Source organism: Monodon monoceros, unplaced genomic scaffold, assembly GCF_005190385.1.
Source record: "Monodon monoceros isolate NGI ecotype Baffin Bay Population unplaced genomic scaffold, NGI_Narwhal_1 Super_Scaffold_6, whole genome shotgun sequence".
Lineage (NCBI taxonomy): Eukaryota > Metazoa > Chordata > Mammalia > Artiodactyla > Monodontidae > Monodon > Monodon monoceros.
In genome coordinates this window covers 80,838,386-80,862,759 of record NW_021703783.1, presented here as the reverse complement: position 1 = coordinate 80,862,759, position 24,374 = coordinate 80,838,386, and the positions used below count along the sequence as shown (strand labels likewise).

Here is a 24,374-nt window from a genome sequence, read left to right as displayed (position 1 = left end):
GATAGGGCACTAACTAAAGTGCTGGAAATGTTCTATCCAGCCGTGACCATTTTCAATAGCATTAAGTGAGCTGATCTTACAATACACAGCACTGGCATCCCATTCCAAACCTTATTGACTAAGAGTATGCATGGGATGTTCACCCTCCTGCCCAGCAAATGGAAATGAAAATCTATCTAGATTACCATTGTCTGTATGATGAGCAGCTAAGCCAGCATGGAAATTCAATTGATCATTCATTCTACAGGTATTTATTAGGAGATCACCATATGCAGCTCTCTGCCAGCTGCTGGAAGAAATGAAATAAGGAGCCCAAAGAGTGTTAAGACACAGTGCCTGACCATCACAAAGCTTATAACATGTTAGGAAAAGGTGTGAAACATTAATATGGGATTAAGTGAAGGAAAGGGTGATTTCATGACAGAAGCAATCAGTCCAAGAAAAAGCAGGAGGAAGAAAGGGAAGTGAAAGTGCGTTAGGATGGTCAGGGGAAAGATGCACAAAGGAGTGACACTTGACTTGAATGGTTCTGTAAATTTCTTTTTTCTTTCTTTCTTCTTCTTTTTTCCTTTAATACATAAATTTTCTTTCAAAAAAAAACCACAATTAGATAGACTGAGGGTTGGGGGAGGGTGGAGGACAGGGATTCTAGTGTAAGCTGGAGGGCAGCTCTGTTGCACCTGTCAATCTTGTTTATGCTGATGCAAGAATTCTTTCTCAACCAGGGCTATTCATAATAGCAATGATTACTGTGTCTACTTTTCACTTGGGTATTTTCTTTGAAACTTCCCTGTCCTTGAGGAAAGTAAGTAATGGTTGAAGGGGATTGTATATTTAGAAATAACTTCCACCACCTACCTTCTTTATTTAGGGATGTCACTTTCTATCCTAAATTGATTTGCTTTCTAGGCATGTAGAGCAAATACATACGTGGCAGTTTATGTACCTGGGCACATGACTGCATGTGGCCATGACCTTGTTTCACTTCTGCAAATGTCAGGAAAAAAATGCTACTAATTTCAGGATGACTTTCTTGGTCATCTGACCTTGCTCTTTCATCATGTCGTGTTCTGTGTAAGGAAAAGGGTTTTTGTTGATTGGTAGACTGGTTGGTTGGTTGATTTTAACTTACAGAAAGCCATTTTCGCATTTAAGCATACAAATATAATATGATTTTCAGATTAAGGGTCAGGCGCAGGCTTTGTTTAAACTTTTGACAGTTTGCCTTCTGGGATTACATCATCCGCTCTGTTTGGTTGAGCCTTACAGCCTGGTCCAAGCGCCTTTCCAAATTTGGAAACAGAGGTGTATGCCATCAGCCTTGTAAAGAAGAATGTTGTAACAACTTCAGCCAGGATGTCCAAACCTCCTTGAACCCATCTCATGGAAGGAGTTCTAGGAGTTTGCACTGTTTGCATTCCATATGCAAATAACCTTCAGACTGTGGCCCATGTGGCCAGGATTAGCATTCATGTTACTATTCACGGAGCCACTGAAGGTCAAGGACAGAGTAAGTATACTAACACTATGTGTTCCTTTATGAGAGCTGTAAATTCAAGTTAGCTGAGGAAAAGTGGTCCAATGTACTGAAAAAAAAAAGTATTTTACTAATATATAGAAGACAAAAATATAGGAATTAGTTAATGAAATATGACATAGTAAGAACAAAGAGATACTTAACGCTTTTGAGTGGTGTCCAGAAAAAAAGAGAAAGGTCTTATTGTAGTCAAGAAATAATGGGTTATTCCAGAATCTAAACTATGTTACTCAGTGCACAAATAAAAAATAAATTTTTTAAATGATGATACAAACATACAAAGCAAAACTGTCAGGTCTACCTCTGTGAAAACTTTCTTCTATAGAAGACTACTGCTCCTTTACTTAAGACAAATGGTCAGTAGTGACAATGACTTCCTCCATGGGAAGACAAAGGAATTAGTATTTCATGGATCCATGAAAAAGTATATGATAAAGGTTATTCATTTTCTAAAACTGGACTACCTCCATATAAAGTGAAAATAGAATAATAGGACAGAACCAAATGTTTCCAATTCAATAAGGAATAACGTGATGTTTCCTTAAATTATATTGTCCCTCTATATAAATCATTATATAAATCTCCATGAACACAAATGTTACAAAATGAGATACTAGTTTTCAAAATTACTAGTGAAACCTGGAACCATTTACACAGTGACATGAAAACATTAAATTTAAAAAAATCTGGGTAATTAAGATAATTTTCCAAATTGGTGTAATCCCAAGAAGACCAGACACATCTTCTCCTTCACGTGCACACGGGAACTTGGAAACTACAAATAAATTTGCTGGCATCTCAACAACTGCTTGTGATATTTTTATCACTGTTGTTTTTCTTTTAAAAACGTAATGAAAACTGATCAAAGCACCATTCGTCATTATGCTGATTGGGTTATGCAGATAAGATGCACAGGAAGAACTCTAATACACACTGACTGAAGATAATGCAGAGGAATTCTATGGGGCCTCCATGGCAATCATTACTGAGCTCTTTCTGCTTCTAACTTTGGTGAATTCAGCCTCACTTTCCCTCCCTCCAACTCACCTTTTGCTGGTGAAGTTCCGGCCTGCTTCTCTTTATTTGGTTCTGTGTGGAAAGTACAAACACATTTTTAAAAGTATCTTAAAGAAAGCATTTTATTGTGTGATGAGCAACAGGGTGGAGGTGGGGAGAGAGGAAATTAATAACAGAACAGAGCACAAATGATGCTATATGCTCCTTTATTATGCTACACGTGAATTACAAATTGGGGAATTATAGAGTCACGTTAAACTTAATAAAAGTAGTTAACAAATCTGATCATTTTGGGGAAAAGTATACATGGAAACACGTAACAGATTTTGTTAAAATAGCTTAGCTATGTTGGGAACATATTATAACATGCTGGTATGGAAATAGTATAAAATATAGATCACTTCATTTTAGATGCCAACAAGGGACTTCTTTTTTTTAACTCATTCTTTTTTTTTCATTTATTTATTTATTTATTTTTGGCTGCGTTGGGTCTTCATTGCTGCACATGGGCTTTTCTCTAGTTGCGGTGAGCGGGGGCTACTTTTCTTTGGGTGCGCAGGCTTCTCATTGCGGTGGCTTCTCTTGTTGCGGTGCGTGGGCTCTAGGTGCACGGGCTTCAGTAGTTGTGGCTCACTACCTCTAGAGCGCAGGCTCAGCAGTTGTGGCGCACGGGCTTAGTTGCTCCGCAGCATGTGGGATCTTCCCGGACCGGGGCTCGAACCCGTGTGCCCTGCATTGGCAGGCAGATTCTTAACCGCTGCGCCACCAGGGAAACCCTAACATCTGAATCTTAATGAACTAATATGGATAATTTTAGCAGACTTTGGAAGAAGACTTGTTTTAGGAACAGGAGGTCAGTATTGTATAATGAATATGAAACGTGGCGTAACAAGGGAAACTTTATAGTGGCCCAATGACAGCTGCTGATCTGAAGAGCAGAAGGGAAAGGTTATGTCAGTAATGGCCTGCAGGGTCTCAGTGACCTCAGTGCTGGCAAAAAATAAATCTGTATGTGCAAGGAGAAAACACACCAAAGAAGTTCCTAAGAAGAATGTCACACATCTTACATGGGTTTGAAAGAAAACTAAACTGGAACTTGTCCCTGTTTGAACGAACATGGCACTGGGCCTGTTTCATTTATTTTAACACACAGCAGTACTCTTCTTTACTATGGAAGGATTTTGAGTGTGTGAATCTAGTATTCTCAGCTGGACGGAGGGGATTCCTCTGAGCAGTTAGATTTCTCAAACTGCCCTCCCGAAAATAATCTCTAAAGCAGAAAAGCGTCATATCCTCTTATGAATTTCCATGCAGAAATACCAGCAACTGAAGCCTTATTCAATTCCTGCTTTCACCCAGGCTGGACTGGTCTATGGTGACCTCCTAGCCCTTGGCTTCACACCACATTGTCAATTCAACTAACCTGCATTAAGTCACATACCGCCTTGTGAGGTTCTTACCGTGGTGTCTCATGTTTCAATATTGTGTTTGTATCTTACTTAATTGTTCTCTGGGCTGTATTTCATTTCCTACTTGGCTGTAAGCAAACTGAATACAGGGAAATATTTCCTACTTAGAATTCCTCGACTACATCTGGTAGAGTACGTTTGCATCTAGCTATCAATAAGTATCTGATAGGTAGCTCTGTATCCTTCTGAAGGGTTAGAGTAGAGGTGTACACATGGTAAATATCCTGTGAATAATACTTGAATGGATGCCAGTTTCTCATCTTGTTTAGGAGGAAGAGTGACGAGAGAGAGGGCACTTTGGTGCCTTCGTGGGAAAATGCATGTAATTTTGGTTGCCCCCATCCGGGGGGCTGAGCAGACAAATGATTCTGGAGATTCCACTTGGGCTTGCCGTTCTTTTTTTAAATTTCTGGCTGCATTGGGTCTTCATTGCTGCATGCAGGCTTTCTCTAGTTGCGGCGAGCAGGGGCTGCTCTTCGTTGCGGTGCATGGGCTTCTCATTGCGGTGGCTTCTCTTGTTGTGGAGCACAGGCTCTAGGCATGCAGGCTTCAGTAGGTGCATCACACGGGCTCAGTAGTTGCGGCACATGGACCCTAGAGCACGTGGGCTTCAGTATTTGTGGCACGCGGGCTCAGTAGTTGTGGCATGCGGGCTCAGTAGTTGTGGCGCACGGGCTTAGTTGCTCCGCGGCATGTGGGATCTTCCTGGACCAGGGCTCAAACCCATGTCCCCTGCATTGGCAGGCAGATTCTTAACCACTGCACCACCAGGGAAGTCCTGGGCTTGCCATTCTTCTAATCCTGTTCTCTTCCTTAGGTGTTGGTGGATATAAAAGCAGGCTTTACCTGTCGTGTTGCTGGGCACTACCTCTACCTGCCAAGGAGTTCACTGGAACTCTTTATTGCTTGCTTTTCTGTTGCCCCCTGCTGGACAACAGGGTACAAGGACTGGAGAAGTTGTCGCTGATGTTCAGCCTTGGAGGCCACCAAACCTTCCTGGAAACTCCCCTAGGAGTTTCTGGAGGTGCTTGATGGTGACATAGTTCAAGTAAGGAAAGGGCCGCTCATCTTCCAGGACTGAGGTAGGATCACCCCACTCTCACAAGAAAGATGTGGGCTTTGTTTGCCTTTAGTTATGTGTGAAAAATCACCGTGAATCCTTCAGCCCCTTGGAGACTCAGCCTCCACAATGCTAAAGCATGGGCGTAATAACAACTTTGGCATAACTTCAAAGGTCTTATAAGTATATGACGTGCCATCCAAGTCAGATTAACATAAGGAAGTTATATAAACACAAGGTATGGTTATTATTACAAACCTATAAGAACTGTGGTCATCCAACTTCTCCATGGGAGTTGGGTTAAAGTTCACAGCCTCAATGGAGGCCAACTCATGCTGGGATGGATGTTCTGTATTTGCGGCCCAAACATATAAGGCCATGTTTTTACTCACCTTCCCGGGGTGGAGCTGGTGCTGGGGCCAGCACTTCAGTTTCTGGAAATGTAAAGAGTAATGGAAGTGTTAGTCTCATTTATCCTGAGAAAAGATATTTTCCACAGCCCCAGGCTCTGTTCATCTCCAGGCAGCCATCTTCTCTGGACTGACGAGAAGAAAAGCATCAACTCAAGACACACTGCCTTTTGGTGTATGGTGTGAGGTGAGGATCTAAATGTGGTTTGAAGATATGTGGACTTCCAGGAGGGGCAGAGTTTAGTGACGGACAGAGCACAGGTAAAATGGGCGTGCAGACGTCTTTCCACTTAGTTATCCCCTCTGGCAGCAGGCAGGGCATTTAATGGCATTGAGCCTGTTTCCCTTCTCTGGAAAAATGGACACAACATCTATCTCACATGCATAGGGCTGCTGTGAGGACGAAATGAGACACAGTGAGTACCAAGCACGTCCCTTAGAGCCTAAGGTGCTCTGTAAATGAGACCCCACTTTCCCCAGAGTGCAAGGACAGTGCAGCATCTCTGACACCATCCTGCCCTCATGAGACATACTTTCTAAATGACGATGAGACCAAAGTCCTCTGGCTTTGCAGCGTTTCCTTTTATTACAAAGGCAAATCACTGTTCAGAACCACTATGCTGTTCTGTGAAACAGAATCAACCCCCTTCACAGTCACAGTCATTTCTGGAAGTTTGTATGCCTGGAGCAGATTTTCGCCTACACTTATGCAAAGGTTTCAGAGCTCTGGTTTTGAGGTTTTTATCCTAGGCTTTGGATATCCAGGATTATAGAGCAGTCTGGTGGTAAAGTCTGTCAAAGAAACTTCTTTTAAAGAATATACTATGTCCAAGTAGCTAAAGGCATATCCTATGACCAATGGGCATAGAATTTCCCCTGCTGAATCCCCATGGATGCCCAGAACAGGGACTTAGTGATGGGTATGTGAGCCAGCTGCTACTACTCCAGGGCAGGAAGAGGCAGTTATTCAAGGTGATCTTTTTTTTGTGTGTGTGGTACGCGGGCCTCTCACCGTTGTGGCCTCTCCCGTTGCGGAGCACAGGCTCCGGACGCGCAGGCTCAGCGGCCATGGCTCACGGGCCCAGCCGCTCCGCGGCATGTGGGATCCTCCCGGACCGGGGCACGAACCCGTGTCCCCTGCATTGGCAGGCGGACTCTCAACCACTGCGCCACCAGGGAAGCCCTGAAGGTGATCTTTTTAAAAATATTTTGTTTGATAAGTAAATATCAAAGAAAAGTTTTTGTAGTATAGACACACTGTGGGATCCCAGGAGTTTTATCTTTGTCCAGATCTAGGATTTTCCACATTTTTTCCACAAGTGGCTCTTTCCAAGCAAAGAGGACAATACCTCACAACAAGTAGTTTGGTCTGAGAGTGATCACTGCGCAGGCCAAGTGCCCCGCTTTAGTCTAGGCAGGCTGGGAGGAGACAGAAGGAGTAGCCTGCACTGCAGTAGCGATCAGGGGAGGAGTGATGCAGGGCTGCCAGGAAACAGCAATGTCTTCTTTCATCACTAATTTTTTGTGCTGGGTACAAATTCCAATTTATTGTTTAAAAATACATGATCACCGTATTTTCACTCAGATGATCATAAACAAGTATTTACAATTTACTAATGCGGGGGGGGGGGAATCTAACCAAAGGAGAAAAGACGTATCACCTAACAGACAGGCAGAAGATAATGTGGTCAGTGTGATGTGGTTTGAAGATACGGTGATAGCACAAGTGTCCCGGAGATGGCACACCAGAAACACTTTCGTTTCTTTGCCACGTCATGAAAGGATCTTTCCTGCCAGTGTCAACCAGGAGACGAAACCCTCTGTCAAAGCATTTTATTTTCAGAGATTTGAGTGCAGCAATGGAAATCTCATATTGACCTCTTGGCTTTGGGTGAGCTGGGGCTACACACAGGTATCAGAATACCGAGAGCAAGGAGCCTATTTCTTTGACACTCTATCTTTTGGACTTGGCCATTGTCATCCAATGTCCATGGACATCTTCCTGGTTCCCTTTAAGACAAGTTTCTCTGCCTTCCAGTCTCTTTTCCCACAGCTGCAGGTGTACTTATGCCACCACTGTGTTTCATCCTGTTATTCTACCCAAGAGGGTCCCTGTTACCTACTAGGTTAGGTCCACACTCTCCAGGTTAAGGGTCAAAGCCATTGTTGACAGGCACCTCCTGCCTCTCCCTCTTCTTAGTGACCCCAGTGGCTCCTGTTCTAGCGTTGGTTTCTCTGTTCACCTTCTGACCTTCCTGCCACTGAGAAGAGTGGTGATCTTCTCCCCAACAGACTTTCTGTTTTTTCCTCTACATGTGATTGTGTCAGACAGATCTAGGTTCAAATCCTGACACTACGCCTTACGAGTTGTGTAATTGGGAACCACTCCTTGATCTCTGTCAATCTTGGTGTCCTCATCTGTGAAATAAGGATAACAAGATAAACGACCTCTTAGGGTGCTAATCCTATGTAAAATGCATAGCACAGTTCCTGGCATGTAGGATAGAGCTCTATAATTTACAGCAATAACTGTTACCATTATTAGTCTTTGGCAATCTTGGTCTGTCTTCTTGACATTTCTCTTAAGACTCTCAGAGCTGATTGTTCCATTCTGTTCCCGTCCTTTATCCTGGAGGCATTCTGGGCCACCTCCTGATACACTATTTATTTCCTAATTATTTTAAAAGTATTTTCCAGTTGTCTCCATATATTTGTATTTCTTGTCCCTCCCAACTAAACAAAAACACAGATCTTTCATTCCTTTCCTGTCCCCCTGGTACTTCCTCTAACTGCTGAAACCATATTAAATGGGAAATGAATTGATAGAAAAGAATTACGAAGGGTTTCTTTGGTGTCTGTGTGTGAGCTATCAAATTGGCTATTCTTCCCCAGCATCTTTGGAAACAAAGGCTCATTTTGTAAGGGAAGCTGAGGTTGCTTAAAATCCTGTTTTGGAAAAAAAGGCCAAGGGTGAATTCTAATCAAATGAATAAAAGAGAACCTTGCTGGACACTGAAACTGTAAAGTGCCCTGAATGTGAATTCTTCATTTCCATGGTGTCTATAGCCCTAGTGTTCTATGTAACAAATCAGACCAAAATGAGAATTTAAAGGGCTTAGTTCCACTTCCAACAAATCCACAGAACATCCATCATTAACAGCCAACTGTATCAGATAGTCACAACTACAGAAACATGATAGGGTATTAATGCTGCTACATTTTTAGGAGAGCTGCGACAAATACAAGTAGGCAAATGCCTGCCTGCCTGCCTGGTGAAGAGGCAGAGCCACAACTTTTCCTTCTTAAAATCATAGAATCGCCATTATTTGACAGCCAGTGAAGGAATAAATAAATAACCAGCATGTATGGGCACCCACGGCATGCACGACCTAGTGTATATTAGTTCTTAAAATCCTTACGATGCTATGCAGTCAGTACTATCACTGTCCCCACTTTGCAGATGGGAACTGAGGCCCTGCGGAGTCCCACCGCCCATGAAGGGTGGAACCAGGTCGGCTAGAGTCAGCACCTGGCCTCTGCAGGTTGGGGCTGCATTTCCCTTCTCAGCTGCTCACGCTTGTGGAGGCAGAAGTGGGCTGACGGGCTTTTCAGAGATTTTCCTGCATTTTTCCCTGCTGAATCGATCGGTCTGATTGTCATGGCCACTGAGTCTCATTTGGATGTTGCCCTATGGAATGGGGAGTGGAATATGCCTCAATTTCCTCATCTATGTAATAGAAATAACAGCAAAGCCTATCTCAAGGTTTGTTGGCAGGAATGAAGGAGTTCCTGCAGGGGCAGGGAATGTGGTAAACATCATATGTGCTTTCTCTCTCTTTTCATGGTTCTCATCATTATGATCATGATTTTACCGTGACATAACCTGGGAGAATGACACTCAAGTCCTTCCTCACACGCTACCTGCCGGGATTTGCCTTATTTCTAGGTCTCTGGGCTGCATCATGTTAGAACATGTTTGGAATTGGGCTCGGGGCTGAGGAAGCATCTGGGAAATGAACAGAGGAGGGAGGCCCCTCACTCTCCTACTGTAAAATGGTAATAATTATTATTTTGATGAGTTCTACATGCATTCTAGAGTTTGTGCAATATAAATACATTGATCAATCAATCAGTCCTGGTGGGACAGAAAGGATAAGAAGATGAACTCTCAATAGACTTCAAGGCAGTTGAGCCAAAGAATTCCAGCTGTTCTAAATCTGGAGAGACACGGGGGACCAGGTGTGGTGAAGGCCAAGCAGCACATGACTTAGACTGAAAATGAAGCACTGTGGGTAAGTCTCAGGGCCTTGAGCTATACCCCACTTTGGCCTTAAAATAACTGTTCACGCATGTCTCTCACTCGTGTCTGTCTCTGACAGGCTCTGTCATGCCCAGCTTTGCCCACGCCTCTAAGAAACATCTGCATGTTCCCCAAGTCCATGAGCTGCCTCTATAACAAGAATTCATTCACAACAACTTCCAGTGTGCCCCACTGAATAGGGACTGTAGAAGAAGCACCCGTGCAACCAGAATTCATCGAGCCTCGTTATGAATTCAACAAGGGTGGGGTTTATAAAGTTGGCTAAGATGACATGCTTGTGTTTAAGAATCTCACAGGTAGGGACTTCCCTGGTGGTCCAGTGGCTAAGGTTCCAGGCTCCCAAGGAAGAGGGCTGGGGTTCCATCCCTGGTCAGGGAGCTGGATCTCACATGCCGCAACTAAGAGTCCACACGCGACACCAAAGATCCTGCATGCCACAACTAAGACCCGGTGCGGCCAAATAAATAAATATTAAAAAAAAAAAGAATCTCAGGTAAATTAACTGCCTTTTTCTATCAGTTTAGTTACCAAGCCAGGTGGTTTTCTCTCTCAAAACATTTGAGACTCAGCACCTCCACAGCCCCTCTTGTGCTTCTGAAACTGCTATGGGGAGACGAATCATCTAGGGATTTGGTCCAGTGCAGGTTCCGACTCTGGGGGTCTGCGGCGGGCTTCCAGATTCTGCATTTTTAACAGGCTCCCTGGTGATGCTGATGCTGGGGGTCCACGACCCACACTTTGAATAAGAATGCTCAGACTGAGCCTTCCATGTCATCAAATCCTCTCCCATTCCAAATATAACACCGTTCACAGTACTTGGGAACTTCTCTTCTCTCTTTGATCACAAGCTTCTTGAGGACAAGGCCTGTCTCCTCCTCCTTTTCAAATTCTGCACAGCAGGTGCTCTGTAAATATAGTTGACTGGCAGGCCATTCCTACCCGCACGAAAGCCCCTTCTGCCCGCTGCCAAGAAATCAAGAACCGTCCCCTGGCACTCCGAGGGCAGCTTTTTTCGTCTGCCTTCCCCACAGGGAATACTATGTCTCCCATTCGTGACCCTCCTGCTGGCTGACCGCTCCCAGGCACTCACCCAATCCCATCATTTAGATTTCTTCTTATTGTCAGCACGCCTTCTATTTGGGGAGAGCAATTAGGACTAGAGTTTTGGCCCTCAAAACACCACTTGCCTTTCTAAGCATTCTCCTTTTTCAAAATATGGGCTTGATGTCTTAGCAAAAACCCTTAGCCAACCATGCCAACTCCACTGTCACCTAGTTTCGCCATGTTGTAAGTGTCAGGAAGCACAAGGCCTTGGGAAGCTCTCTAAAGCTTGAGATTCTGAGCTAACAGGTATCTATTGAGGTGGGGTCCTGCTATACTCCTGCTTATTCAAAAACCAAAGGGCTGGGCTTCCCTGGTGGCGCAGTGGTTGAGAGTCCGCCTGCCGATGCAGGGGACACGGGTTCGTGCCCTGGTCCAGGAAGATCCCACATGCCGCGGAGCGGCTGGGCCTGTGAGCCATGGCCGCTGAGTCTGCGTGTCCGGAGCCTGTGCTCCGCAACGGGAGAGGCCACAACAGTGAGAGGCCCGCGTACCGAAAAAAAAAAAAGAAACAACAAAAAAATAACCAAAGGGCAAATTCCATGGGACTTTTCTGCCAGGTGAATTAAGTTAGCTTCTTGCCCCCCTCATCCGTCCTCACCCATTGTCACTGTTGGAAAACAGACCAACAGGATGGACTCGAGAAGCAGGGTTATATAAGTTGTTGTTTTTAAATTTTTTATGGATGATAATAATAAAAAAAAGAAACCAGCATACTTTGAAAAATTAAGCCCAAGGAAACAGTTTCATGGACAACATAAAAATTAACCAGATTCTGAATCAGCAACTAAAGCTAACTCCTTCCTACTTCAGCAAGGGCGGCCGTGCTTTGATCCTTCCTAAGTCGCAGATATAGACTTTCTTTCCCTCTGCAATGCTGACATGCTTTCAAAGGGCTTGATCTATTTATGGTGGATTTTTCCTATGACCACCTACTGTAAAAAGCACAGGTATGCCACCAATGGCAGGCCTGCACAGTGAGTGCCAGGGCATTCTAACTGACGGGCACTGGTGGCCGCTATTAAATAGACAGCCCATAAGTGGACTTCGTGCTTTGCTGAAAGACCAGGAACCCGGTCACTCCATAAATGGTTGGCTCCCTCCAATGCAGTCCATTTCTATTTTCCATAATCAAGTGTTCCATGATCAGTAAATTAAAGGAGAAAATTTTAATTTTTTTATTTTATTGTTTTTTATAATTAACAATTTTTTTAAATTAATTAATTAATTTTTGGCTGCATTGGGTCTTCGTTGCTGCATGCGGGCTTCCTCTAGTTGCAGCGAGTGGGAGCTACTCTTCCTTGCAGTGCGCGGGCTTCTCGTTGCGGTGGCTTCTCTTGTTGTGGAGCACGGGCTCTAGGCGCGCGGGCTTCAATAGTTGTGGCACGTGGGCTCAGTAGTTGTGGCTCATGGGCTCTAGAGCACAGGCTCAGTAGTTGTGGCACACGGGCTTAGATGCTCCGCGGCATGTGGGATCTTCCTGGACCAGGGCTGGAAGCTGTGTTCCCTGCATTGGCAGGTGGATTCTTAACCACTGCACCACCAGGGAAGTCCCAAAGGGAAAAAGAGTTTTAATTTTAGGAGGCATTAACCTGCCTCTCCCTCTGTGTCTGTACACTGAAATGATATGATTAACCCAGTTCTCTCCTTCCCATGGGCTCACTTGCTCAAATAATACGTTGTTTGACTTAAAATTATTTTATGGGCCCTCATGTGCAATTCAGTTTAGCCATTAAATAGCATGGAGAGCATAATTACATCGTATGAATATGCTATATAGGCACAGAAAAGATAAGAACATAATAACAGTTGTTATGATTGAGTGGTAGGATTATACGTCTTTGTGTGTATGTGTGTGTGTGGCTTTCTTTTGTCACTTTTTTTGGGATAAAACAAATACTATAACTATCCTTTGGTAATCTGGGGTACAGGAGAAAATTATATGTTATTACTAATTATTATTTCTTATTCTCAAGTTCTTGGTTTGAAATAAAACATGTGAATGCTTTATGTATTGTGAAATCATGGTGAATAAGGTTTTATCTGGCCAACGCTTGTTTTGTTACTTTTGGTAATATAGCAAGTTATCTTCCCTTTTAGATTAAATATGCAATAAACACTGTCAGGTGTATCCCCTGTTGACAGTGAGGTCTGGCACTGTGTACATGTCACAGCCTCTCTCTCATATGCCTAGATAACAGCACGATGGAAACTGCTTTAATGTAAAATATTGTCTGCATGGGGACATTCATAACAGTTACAGAAGTTTTGATTATATGAATCATAAGTTTCACCAAAAAAATTAGCAAACACAAATGGCAGCGCATTTACACTGGCCATATTGTTTATGCATCAGAGGTAAAGATTCTCGGACATAAATTAATGTGTAATTTAATGTTTTCACAGTTATATACTTATTTTGTTCTATTCATTATAGCCTACAGGTCTGGAGGGTAGCTTACACCTTGGGATTTAAGGGGGAATTATACACAGAGATTCTCAAAGTATGGTCTGGGATCCCCAAGAACCCCTGAGGCCCTTTTTGAGGAGTCCATGAGGTCAAAACTATTTTCATAATAATGCTAAGACATTATATGCCTTTTTCACTCACATTCTCTCACAAACAGGCCATGGAGTTTGCCAGAGGATATATAATGCGTGATGACACCAACACTCTGACAGCGAATAGAACATGTGTTTTGTACTCTTAAGTTTTAAAAGTTTATCAATTTTAATTTCAAATGCAGTAAATATTGAAGGATAGAATGCACAGAAACAAATGCTTTTTAGTTTCCTCAGTAATTATTGAATGCCAATGGATCTGAGACCAAAAATTTGAGAATCATTGAGAATTTATGGTAAATCTTCTTAAAAAATTATTTTGTGTGTGTACACTTAAAAAAAAACAACTCATGTCATATGCGTCATTTAGGAAAAATCTGTGGCCTTGCTTAATAAAACGAATGAAGCAATCAAAATAAAAGCCATAAACTGATTTGGAGGGCAGTAACTTATTTTCCGATGTGCATAATAATAGGAACAAAAGGGTAATATTGTCTAGTACCACGTCCCCTATTTAGAATTCAGCTATCTAGCAACCTCACTTATCCACATAACAGCTGCTGACCAGCAAATTATAAGGGCTTCTGAAGAGCAAAAAGAGTTGTCTCAAGCTCCTCCTACTTGGTACACTAAGAGCTCAAATGCTTTACTCCCAAGAGAAGACCCTCCCCCCCAACCCCAGGTCCCCAGCCCTGTAACTGGAACTAGGGTGAGGTGAGCCAGGTGCCCAGGGAGCAACACTTAAGGAGGCACTGACACTCAGGTGCGGACCTTGCATTTGCACGATGCTGAGAATTAGTGCCTCCTTAAATACAGTACTCCGTAGGGCAGCCCTACTCAGCCAGATTATTGACCTGGCTGGGATCCAAAGCATACAACAGAGGGAAGAGAAGGGGGAAGCTTCACATACTGACTGGTAAGAGTAAAGAAGACAGCAGCCTCCTGGCAAGGGATGAAACAGGAAAGCTGTCAAAAGTTGGACACAAATTCAAAACACAAATCAATGTGGGCCCATTAACAAAAAGGCAGATAACCTGAGCTCTCGGGATATCATGTGGTAAGATAACAGATATCTATAATTGATGACAAAGTTAAATTATATCCACTGTACTTTGTTTTTCAAAATAAGAAGTAATATATTACATTTTAGGCATGTTGATAACCAAATTGGTTGAAATAATAAGGTTCAAGAACAAAATGAACTATTAGCTATCCACCGAATCCAGCTATTCAGAATTTGATTCAATCAATTTAATCCATATTTACTTACCGTGCCCAAATATCACCAAAGACTATATTCTAAGGTTCTGAATAAGTGGAGTCTAATTGTGCATCAAGTATGTAAATTTTCAGTGACTCATTATTTAGCTTGATGGAAATTCCCTGAATCCACAGGGTTTTTTCCCTTCCCTAGTCAATTTGTTCTTCCATCGTTCTAATTATACATGTTTTTAACTTAAGATGTCATTCCACACAGGAGGATTAAAATCTGGTTATTATTACACAGCAACAAATAGCTTCTCGCTCTTAACATGGAGCTGGATGAAAATGAGATCTTTTGCTAAGGTCTGATGACTAGTCTGTTTATCATTATTCTTGCCATGTTTTAAAGTAAGAATCAAATGAGGGTTGCGAGTGACACAGATGTGAACAATAGTGTAGAAGAAGCTTTACTCAAATTGAAGCTTAAAAATTTAGCACAGGTCAAAAGGAAATTCTTGCAAAAGTGATTTGAATCGTTAACGATTTCTCCCTTTAGTCCCTTTGTATGCCTTTCCTGGGGGTCTGCTCCTGAGTGGGCCATTCCTACAATCATACCACTCTTCTGTGGTTATAGGCTTATCAGAATAAATCCCTTACAAGCCTTGCCCCAAGCCATTGCTAGGCCTCACATTGGGTGACTTTTTAAAAATAGAGGAAGGACAGGCCTGATGCCAGGTGGGGTCATAAAAATAAAATTCCACAGCAGTAAATACAGCCACTCAATCAATCACCCACCATATCCATATGTGGTCATGCAGAGTTCTTTATGTGGTTATCTCAGAAATGTTCAGGCCAGAGGAAGACCCCCACCTGCCAATAGCACCCCGGGTGGGAAGAAAAATCTTAATGTCCCCAACACCCAAGCCTTATAACCTTTGGTGGAGGATACAGTTACATGTTCAACTGTGCTGGGTGACTCCTTCATCTAAGTGGGAAAGGCCATGCTCCCACAATGGTTATCACCATCTGGCTAACAACTGGGGACCCCCAGCTGGACACAACACATTTCAGTGGGAACACAACAGAGGCTCTGAAGTGTAGGCCTCTAATTTGATCTGAGCCTCCATGGGTGAAAGCGAAGATATTTCACCACAAGTTTAAAAAAAATGAAATACTCGTCATGGTGGCAATGATGGTTATGAGAATAACCACAGCTGTCTGGGACTGTATGATAAATATTAATAGCAGGTAAGGAGGTGAACAGTGGTTGCTACATACCTTACAGTGACTGATAAGAGGGTGGAAATGCCCTCAAATTTTATATTAAATGTGAGGCATTTAACGCCTTATGCCCGACAAGATTTCTGAGTTTGCTGCATTAAAAGGAAAAGACTTGAGCTCTAATTACATGCTAGGATTTATTCGGAGCTTTTCACCAGATTTATCTCATTTAATTCTTATTTTAAAAAAAGAGTTAGGTACTATTACTATTCACATCTAACAGCTGAAGAATCTGAGGCATATGAAGTATAACTAACTCAATACATGTGCAGCTGGAATTTGAACAGTCTAGAACGTTCTGTGAATAGTATACTTTGTTTATGTCACTATGTTTAATGATGACTATTACTCAATATACGTGAGGAAACCCCCAAAATACATACTCTATGCAGAACAAGTCTAAAGACATGTAACTAAAAAAAATGAGAAATTAAATTGTAGAATTGTGTAATTAGGTGATCCTTAGTTATAAGCAGAACATTCTGCTCCAAAACATAAAATTCTATAGAAGGAAGAACGTATTACCTGCTACAAGCAAAGAATTCCTGAGGAACTTAGAAAGAGATTTGATGTGATTTAGAGGAAGAACTGGATGATTTTGGAGAAAAAGAAAAATTTGAGCCCTAAGTTCTTGTAAATATCTAAAGTACAATTCAAAAAACGAAAACAAAATTATAAAATCTAACATCTGACATATTAATAAACATAATTTTAGGTATTGTACTGATGTGCCAAACTGGCCCATAAAAAGATTCCTAGGGAGCATAAAAAGGCAAAAGTCTTATCAAAGTGGATTTCAGACTTGAAAGTCATAATGAAAGTCAGATTATGGTTAACTTCTTGTGAACTCATTTTAAAGAAAAAAATAGGCATGGGATTAAATGATCCTTGTCTTTTTCTTTGCCAAATCAACCACTTCATGACCCAATCTGATGGAATCTAAAACTTTACTCTGGAAATGCATGTAAAAGTGCATAAATAATCTGCCCCTTGCATGGGAACATCCTGAAATTTGGCTTGTTGTCTATCTGTGTGGCTGTCCAAAACAAATATACTCTTTGTGAATTATAACTGGGCCTATCCATGAAGAAGAGATCTGGGTGCAACAGTATCATCACTTTGATGTTTTGGGGCTGTTTCTGTAAAAAGCTGTGGGGACAGATGCCCTGTTCTCTCCAGTTACAAGACAATTTGCATGCATGTAGGAAATTAAGTGATAAAGCCTTTTCTTCTTTTTCACAGTTTCATTTTCCTTAATCACTAGGCTTTCAAATTTTAGAAAAGTGCTCTTGAATAAGCAATAGCTACTTCATGATTAACCTAACTCAAAACACTGTATTTCAGTAACTACCTTTCTGTGTATTTATTGGGCTTCCCCAGGGTGCAATATTCCGAACAAACTAAGGACTCCAGAAAAGACATCTGTTCCCATCAAGAACTGAAATGGGAAAAAAAAAAGAAAAAGGAAAGGAAAAGACATGGCCATATCTATGCAGGTACACACATGAAATTAATAGTTTTCTGCTTATTTTTGATTGCTAGAGCTTTCATCCTGTTCTTTATTATCTAACACACACAAGTATGTCTAGAGATGAGGTCTAGAATTACCACAGTCATGGACTGCCAAGAGTATTTTGTGTCTCTTAATATAGGTTCATAAACTAATTAAGGAGGAGTGCAGATAAAAATAGTAATTATTAACAACAATAAAAATTCTTCTGTTTGACCATAAAGAGTTGAAAAATAAATTTTAAATCAAACAATCATAAGAAATGTAAGCAAAAACAACAAAACTGTTTTCTAGGGCTGTAAAAACAACAGCACTATTTCCTTTTGTGAGAGCCTCTTCTCACAACTCTCTCTAAAAAAAAAAAAAAAGCATATATGGGTTTACAAAAAAAGATTCAAAAACATTGTTCCGTATTCGCTCAAGCTTTTTAAAAGATGGTTTATTTATTTATTTTTGTGTCCAAGCGCTTCTTTAAAGCAACTTCAGCTTGGGCAGTTTACTCTAACATTCATGTCAAATTAAGGGATACTTTGAAATTGCTATAAATAAGGAAACTGAATTGTGTGTCCAGGAGGAACCTAAAATAAAATGTTTCAAGGCCATATCTTGGGCCAAAATAAAGTGAGGCATTGAGAGAACAAAGGATTATACGTTTTTCTCTTTTTCCTTTCTCTTGGGTCTCTCAGACCAGCCAGAGAGCCTAACCTTGACCTTTGTTCATTTCAGGAACTCCCTTACCCCTGCTCTTTGCAAGGCCTGGGGGAGACTGCTTCAGACTTACTGGATGAGAAGCAAGGATACGACCTGTCTTTTCGAAGTTTTTTTTAAGCGATATATTTAGGGCGCTTCAGAGGAAAGAATTGGCCAGTCCTTTATTTATCTTCCTAACAGGTGCAGCCAGACAGTCATAAAAAAAGGCTACTGAAAAAGAATGATTTTGCCAAGTATTAAGCCCCTCTAGTGTGTTCCTCCTTACAGCAGATAGCTCAAACCTACACTGTGCCTTTCCAGTACAGCCTAGCAAAGATTTTTCAGGGGGAAAAACATTGGCATTCATTCGTGCAACTTCTTTATTCTTCATCCAAATCTTCAATGTGGCCTAAACGAACCATTTGAAGTTTGGAGGAAAATACCTGCCCTCGATCAAATACCTCCTCCCTCTTCTCCCTTTCTTTTGCTTACTTCCAGCAAATGTACTTTTCCCCAATTTGAGGGAAAGGTAATAGCCTATATGTAAGATGACTTCTCCAAAGACAAATTTATTTTGGTGTTTGAAATAGATGCAGGTGGAAACTAAAGGTCAAGGAGTAAATATGACAGGAAGGTTTCCCATCATCAGGCCTCCTTTTCTGATGATGACTAAGCCTTGAGTGATGCTGGGAAATAGGTAAGAGGTGATGAATGCTGCTCTGCATTCAGATAGGTTTGGGGCTTAGCAGAACATTAAACTGTAATGAAATCTCTAGGGACCAAGAGAAAGACATAGCAAAGGAGAAACTCCTGTGGACTGAAAACATTATCCTCCATGCCCATGTTCCCACCTAATCCTACTGAAATAGGCCAAGGTAGAATAGATAGATATTTCATGTTGATATAGCAAAAGAATCTGTAACAACAATGCCATACTTTGATTCCTGGAGTTATCAGAATGACCCTTTAAAATGATGTTCATCAATGGAGCTATGTTTTGCCATATGATTGAGTTTTCAAGAAGAAACCTTACATGGAAGATAGGAAAGTTACAGTGACTCTCCCAAGGTGTTTTGAATGACACACAAGCACCAAGGAGGAACGCTTGCCTTTTTCCTACAAGTTAAGTACATAAAATATAATAGGCCTGATATATCATATAACAAAAAGTAAAATTCATGTTAACGCCTGAACTTGGTGTTTTAGAAAAGAACTTTTCTAGGTTCCATAGAATCTGATAGTTAACAATTGTCTAAGTAGATTAAAGAACCAGGCCTTATGGTTTTAATCATCACATACTACAGAGATAAAATTCTGAAGAAATGATTTATAGGCAAAAATAATATTAATAGTATTTTTAAACTATTAGAGATTCAAACAAAGAAGAAAGGCTATTGCAAATTTCTAATTTCATAAAATTACTCATCTAATTTCTAGTTTGATAAAATAACTCTTTGACAGGAAAAGAGAAAATTCTAGTGAAAGTTGATTCGTTTACTCAGTAGGACCCAGGGGCAATTAACTGTAAGGGTTTTTAGAACATAGACCATGTTGTATACAACTCTGAAATCCCAGCGACTAGTTCATAGTAAGTGCTCAATTAATAGATGGTATGTAAATGAGACATCCTGGGAGATTCCCACAAATCTGAAACTTCCTACCACATCTTCTCTTGCTATCTGATTAGAACAATTTAATTTTACTAGGTCTCACGTTCTGCATCAATCTAAAGTGTAAGACAGACCTTAACTTTGGAACTGACAGTACCAAGATTATAGTTCTCCAGTGAACAGATGTACAAATGATAAAGGTGCAGAGGAGGACAATGGGAAGTGGTTACTCCTTAAAAATAATGCTTTCTTTCTCAGAAAGGGCTTACAGAGCCATCCAGAATATTTTGAAGGGTCTAAGTAAGGACCGTTGACCAATTACTTCCATTAGAATCCTCCTTGAGGTCTAAAGGTACACCTGTCCTTCCCTCTTCTCCTTAGAAGGACCAGCTCTCCCAGGACCCAACATGAATCTCCTAGAATTAGACCCCTGCAGGTTGGGAGGCAGTTGAGAGAGACATCTTTTGCACCTTCAGATGCTGAAAACTCAGTCTCTTTTTAAGAGTTGTCAGGTGCTGCTGGATCCTAGGAGGGCCAAACCAGCTCATGTGTCTTACCAAGATTTATAGCAAGTGCTCAATCCCTTCCTGAGCATGGTTCTCCCAGCTAAGGAAGAGATGTAATAAGGCCCATAGGGGCTGGAGAAACCTGGTTGGGGGAATGTTTCTGAAGATAGTTTGAAATGACTCTGAAGAATTGGTTTGGTGGCATGTTTTACTCTTGAGGCTGTCTTTCAGAGGGATGCTCATATGTAACAAAACCAACTCCACTAAAAAGTGAAATCAGTTAGGAGAAGGTACAAGGACCAGAATAGTTCCTGAACTGCCATACTCCTTACTCTTCTGATGTAAACAATAAAAATGCAATGATTTCACTAAGAAAACTCTTCAAGGTGTAGATCTTTTAAAAATCAGTTCTGCTGGTAAGGAAACAAAAAAATCCCTGTACTTCCTCCAAGGATTTTAAATTTAAAAAAAAAAAACCTTCTTTTTGTCCCCACTCCCCACCATCCAAATTTAAACTAACCAAAGAATCAGTATAAAATTACTGTGCTGGGTGAGGGGAACTCCTACACAGAATATCAACAGTGCTTTTATAGCAAAAGATTATGGGCACTTTGGTATGTATGTTGATCTATAACCAAAATATATACGTGGTTTTTTGGGGGGAGCTGAAGTTGAAGATATATTTTCCTCTTTGTCACTCTAAAATTTTATTGTCTTTAAAAGTAGAATGGATCAGATTTTGTCAGACAAAAAGTAAAACTTTATCATATCTGCAATCCAAATAATTTAATTAGCTTTATAGGCTCTACAGCTTATCATCTTATTTATTAGTTTCTCAGTTTTATCATTTTCCAATGGGCTTTAAAATAACACATGCAAATTGATTTACTAAATGCAGGATAATTAAAACAATATTCTGTCCTCAGTCAGGAAACATAGAATGCATTTCACCCAAATAAGCCTTGAAGAGGCTAGTCAAGTGACAGATCAAATGAAAAGGACATTTAATACACATGTAAATCATTTACATGACAAATAAGACACTTTAGCAGGAGTTGGACTCACTGCCTGAGAGTCAGGATTAAGTTCCCATATTAATGCATGCATTTGGTGTGGTTATTTCGGGTGGAAGACTTCATCCATCAACGCCCTCCGCCACAAAGTAAAGCCAACCTGTAAACTGATCACCACAGCCTGTCAACACTGGTTACTTAATTACATAAAGAAAATATATTTCAAAGACTTTTGATAATTTGGTTAGTATTTCAACTTTGGATTCAAGTCTAGCATCTTTTTCAGGATTCTTTGAAATAATGGTTAAAAGGAGTTTTTAGAATTAAAAAATGAAAAAAACCTAAATACCATTTTTATGCTCCCTGGCTCCCTGCTAACGTTTGTTTGTTTGTTGCTTTTATTTACAGACGTGAAAAATAAAGATTTACTAAGCACTAATGAAGACTAATATGAATGAGAAAATATTTTTAAAAGATGTCTCCCTTTAAAATTAAACTCAATATACTTATGCTGTTAATTTGTGCTTTTCATTAGTTATTTTAGTAATTTCTAATTCCAGCTTATTTATGTAATTAATTAGTAGTTTTTAGATATTGATTTTTTATGTATAGGAGAAACTGTTTATTGGAGGAAACATTTCTTCTAACGAAGACTATTTTCAGCTTAATTATTTTTAAAAGTCTACATATTGTGAAATTATCTTCAATAAAGGTCATAAAGAACACAATCTATCAGTGATATTCAAAGATATCACTGGCGTTAGATTTTCTTTCCATGCAAGAACGTAAGAATGTCATAACTAATAAAGCTCCAAAATGATAAAAGCAAAAAATACATGCATCTGCATATTTTTAATGTCTTTCCAGGAGAAAAATACAGCAAATCTGGAAATATTGATACAAATTCTTTTTTGAAACCTTGATCAAATTTATTAACTATTTAAGAAAGCATTCCAAGCCCCTCCCGCCCCCCAAAAACTGCAAATACATGGTGAAAAATTTGTGATTGAACCTAAGAAAATACACTTGAAAATGAAATCTGCTCATCATGACCAATTAACACCCTTACATTAAACTTTAAAGATTCTTTGAAAAATATGATAGAATTATAATTTGTCATTTTAGTTAATATTCTTCATAAACAATAATTATCAGATATTTTTCAGTTGGTTATACTCTCCCTTTATTTTCCCTCTGGTCTGTTTACTCTAAAGGATCTTTTCCTTAAATCATAGTGATTCTATTATTTTACAGTCTATTTAAGAAATTGGATATTTGTTTGAAAATACCAAAAAGAAACATGCTTTCTTAAAAAGTACAAGAAAAAGATCTACGGTTGAATCTTACCCTCTTTCTTAGTGGGTTCTGGCATGGCCACAATAAAATGTTACTCTCCAATGAGTTTGCTCCCTTCCAGTACTAGTTGACAGAAACCCCACGAGCAGTAGAGAGATGGTACAGGTCAGCGTGACAAGCAGTTGGGTAGAAGTCTGGCCCTTTTATATTCCCTGTGAATATCAATCATGTTGGCACCGCCCCTTCTTCAGCACAAGGATGCTGGAACTTGACAGCTAGGAGGACCTTTCTCACATCTGTTGTCTGTATTCTGCTCTCTCGCCTACTGGAAGGAATCTTCTGTCCATCTCATGTGGCTATGAGAACACCTCTAACTTTCTAAATTCAGCTGCAGCCTTGTGCTCCTTCTTGCTTTTCACTTTCTGTCTGACAGAGACATGTGTCAACTCAGAAATGCAAAAAGTTTGCCTGATAATAAAAAATTAAATCAAATTAAAAATCATAACATGCTAATTCAATATACACTTTAATTTTCACTAACATTATAAAGAAGAATCTCTATATTGATGATAATGTTATGCTCCCATTAGCTTTTTGTTTTTGTCTATTCTTAATTATTGGGTTTAAATTTTTTCTTTTTATCAACATATTAACATTAATTTGTCATGCCAAATTTCTATGTTTAATATCTTGTCTCATTTTCTCCTCCAAGAATAGCAAGGTTTTCTATTAAGGAATGCTTAGCATTTACCATTTTTTTGGGGGGGGGGTACACAGGCCTCTCCCTGCTGTGGCCTCTCCCGTTGCGGAGCACAGGCTCTGGACGCGCAGGCTCAGCGGCCATGGCTCACGGGCCCAGCCGCTCCGCGGCATGTGGGATCCTCCCGGACCGGGGCACGAACCCGTGTCCCCTGCATCGGCAGGCGGACTCTCAGCCACTGCGCCACCAGGGAAGCCCGCATTTACCTTTTTTTCAAAAAACATCCTTTAAAAAAATTACAGTGTATATAAAAGAATGAAGTAATGATACATGCTACAACACGCATGAAGCTTGAGAACATTATAAGTGAAAGATGCCAGACACAAAAGACCGTATATTGTATGATTCCATTTACATGAAATATCCAGGATAGGCAAATCCATTGCATCAGAAACTCAATTAGTGGTTGCCAGGGGTTGAGGGGAGGCGGGACTGGGAGTGACTGCTAGTCGACATGAAGTTCCTTTAGGGAATGATGCAAATGCTCTGGAATTAGGTAGTGATGATGGATGTACAACTTTGTGAATATATTTTAAAAAACCCACTGAATTATACATTTAAAAATATACGGGGCATGGGCAAAGAAATTCAGATAGACCAGTAGCTACTGTTTTGATTCAAGATGGCAAATATACACACAAATCTAACTTAAGGTATTGGTAGACTATCAGATTTGGCCACTTTCTCCCCAAACTCTCATGGAACTGATGGAGAAATTTGAGCTACCAAGTGGTCAACCTAAAAAAGACATTTTCCTTTCTTTGTCCACATGCATGGCACCTTAGAGACCAGGACTAAAATTAGTTTATATGAAAAGACAACTACTTGTGTGCTTTTATTGCTATGTGTTTTCAAGACCATTTTCAAGAGACTTTGATTGATCTGTGCTGAACCAGCCACATTGTCTCATTTAATTTCCCTTGTGGCTGAGAGCAGAGCTGGTCAGACTTAGCTCTACCAAACTCTTAACTTTTCATATAAGGATGGAAACTCAACTTAGAACTCAAAAGCATCATTCTTTAGCTACT

The 24,374-nt window shown here is 40.5% G+C and overlaps 1 protein-coding gene across 5 annotated transcripts in view; it reads right to left on the bottom strand.

The window, feature by feature from the left end:
- The window catches only part of MYBPC1 (myosin binding protein C, slow type), a 94,177-nt gene extending 71,377 nt beyond the window's left edge, over nucleotides 1-22,800 (bottom strand). For 4 of the 5 annotated variants that reach the window (XM_029205231.1, XM_029205230.1, XM_029205232.1 and 1 more), the window contains exons 1-3: nucleotides 22,638-22,800; nucleotides 5,476-5,517; nucleotides 2,585-2,626 (exon numbers count right to left, since the gene is read on the bottom strand). In XM_029205231.1, the coding sequence (XP_029061064.1) occupies nucleotides 2,585-2,626; nucleotides 5,476-5,517; nucleotides 22,638-22,662 (109 nt within the window). In that variant the 5' untranslated portion in view covers nucleotides 22,663-22,800. The remainder of the gene's footprint in view (nucleotides 1-2,584; nucleotides 2,627-5,475; nucleotides 5,518-22,637) is intronic. The other variant, XM_029205233.1, reaches the window with a different exon arrangement.
- Nucleotides 22,801-24,374: the final 1,574 nt, after the last annotated feature.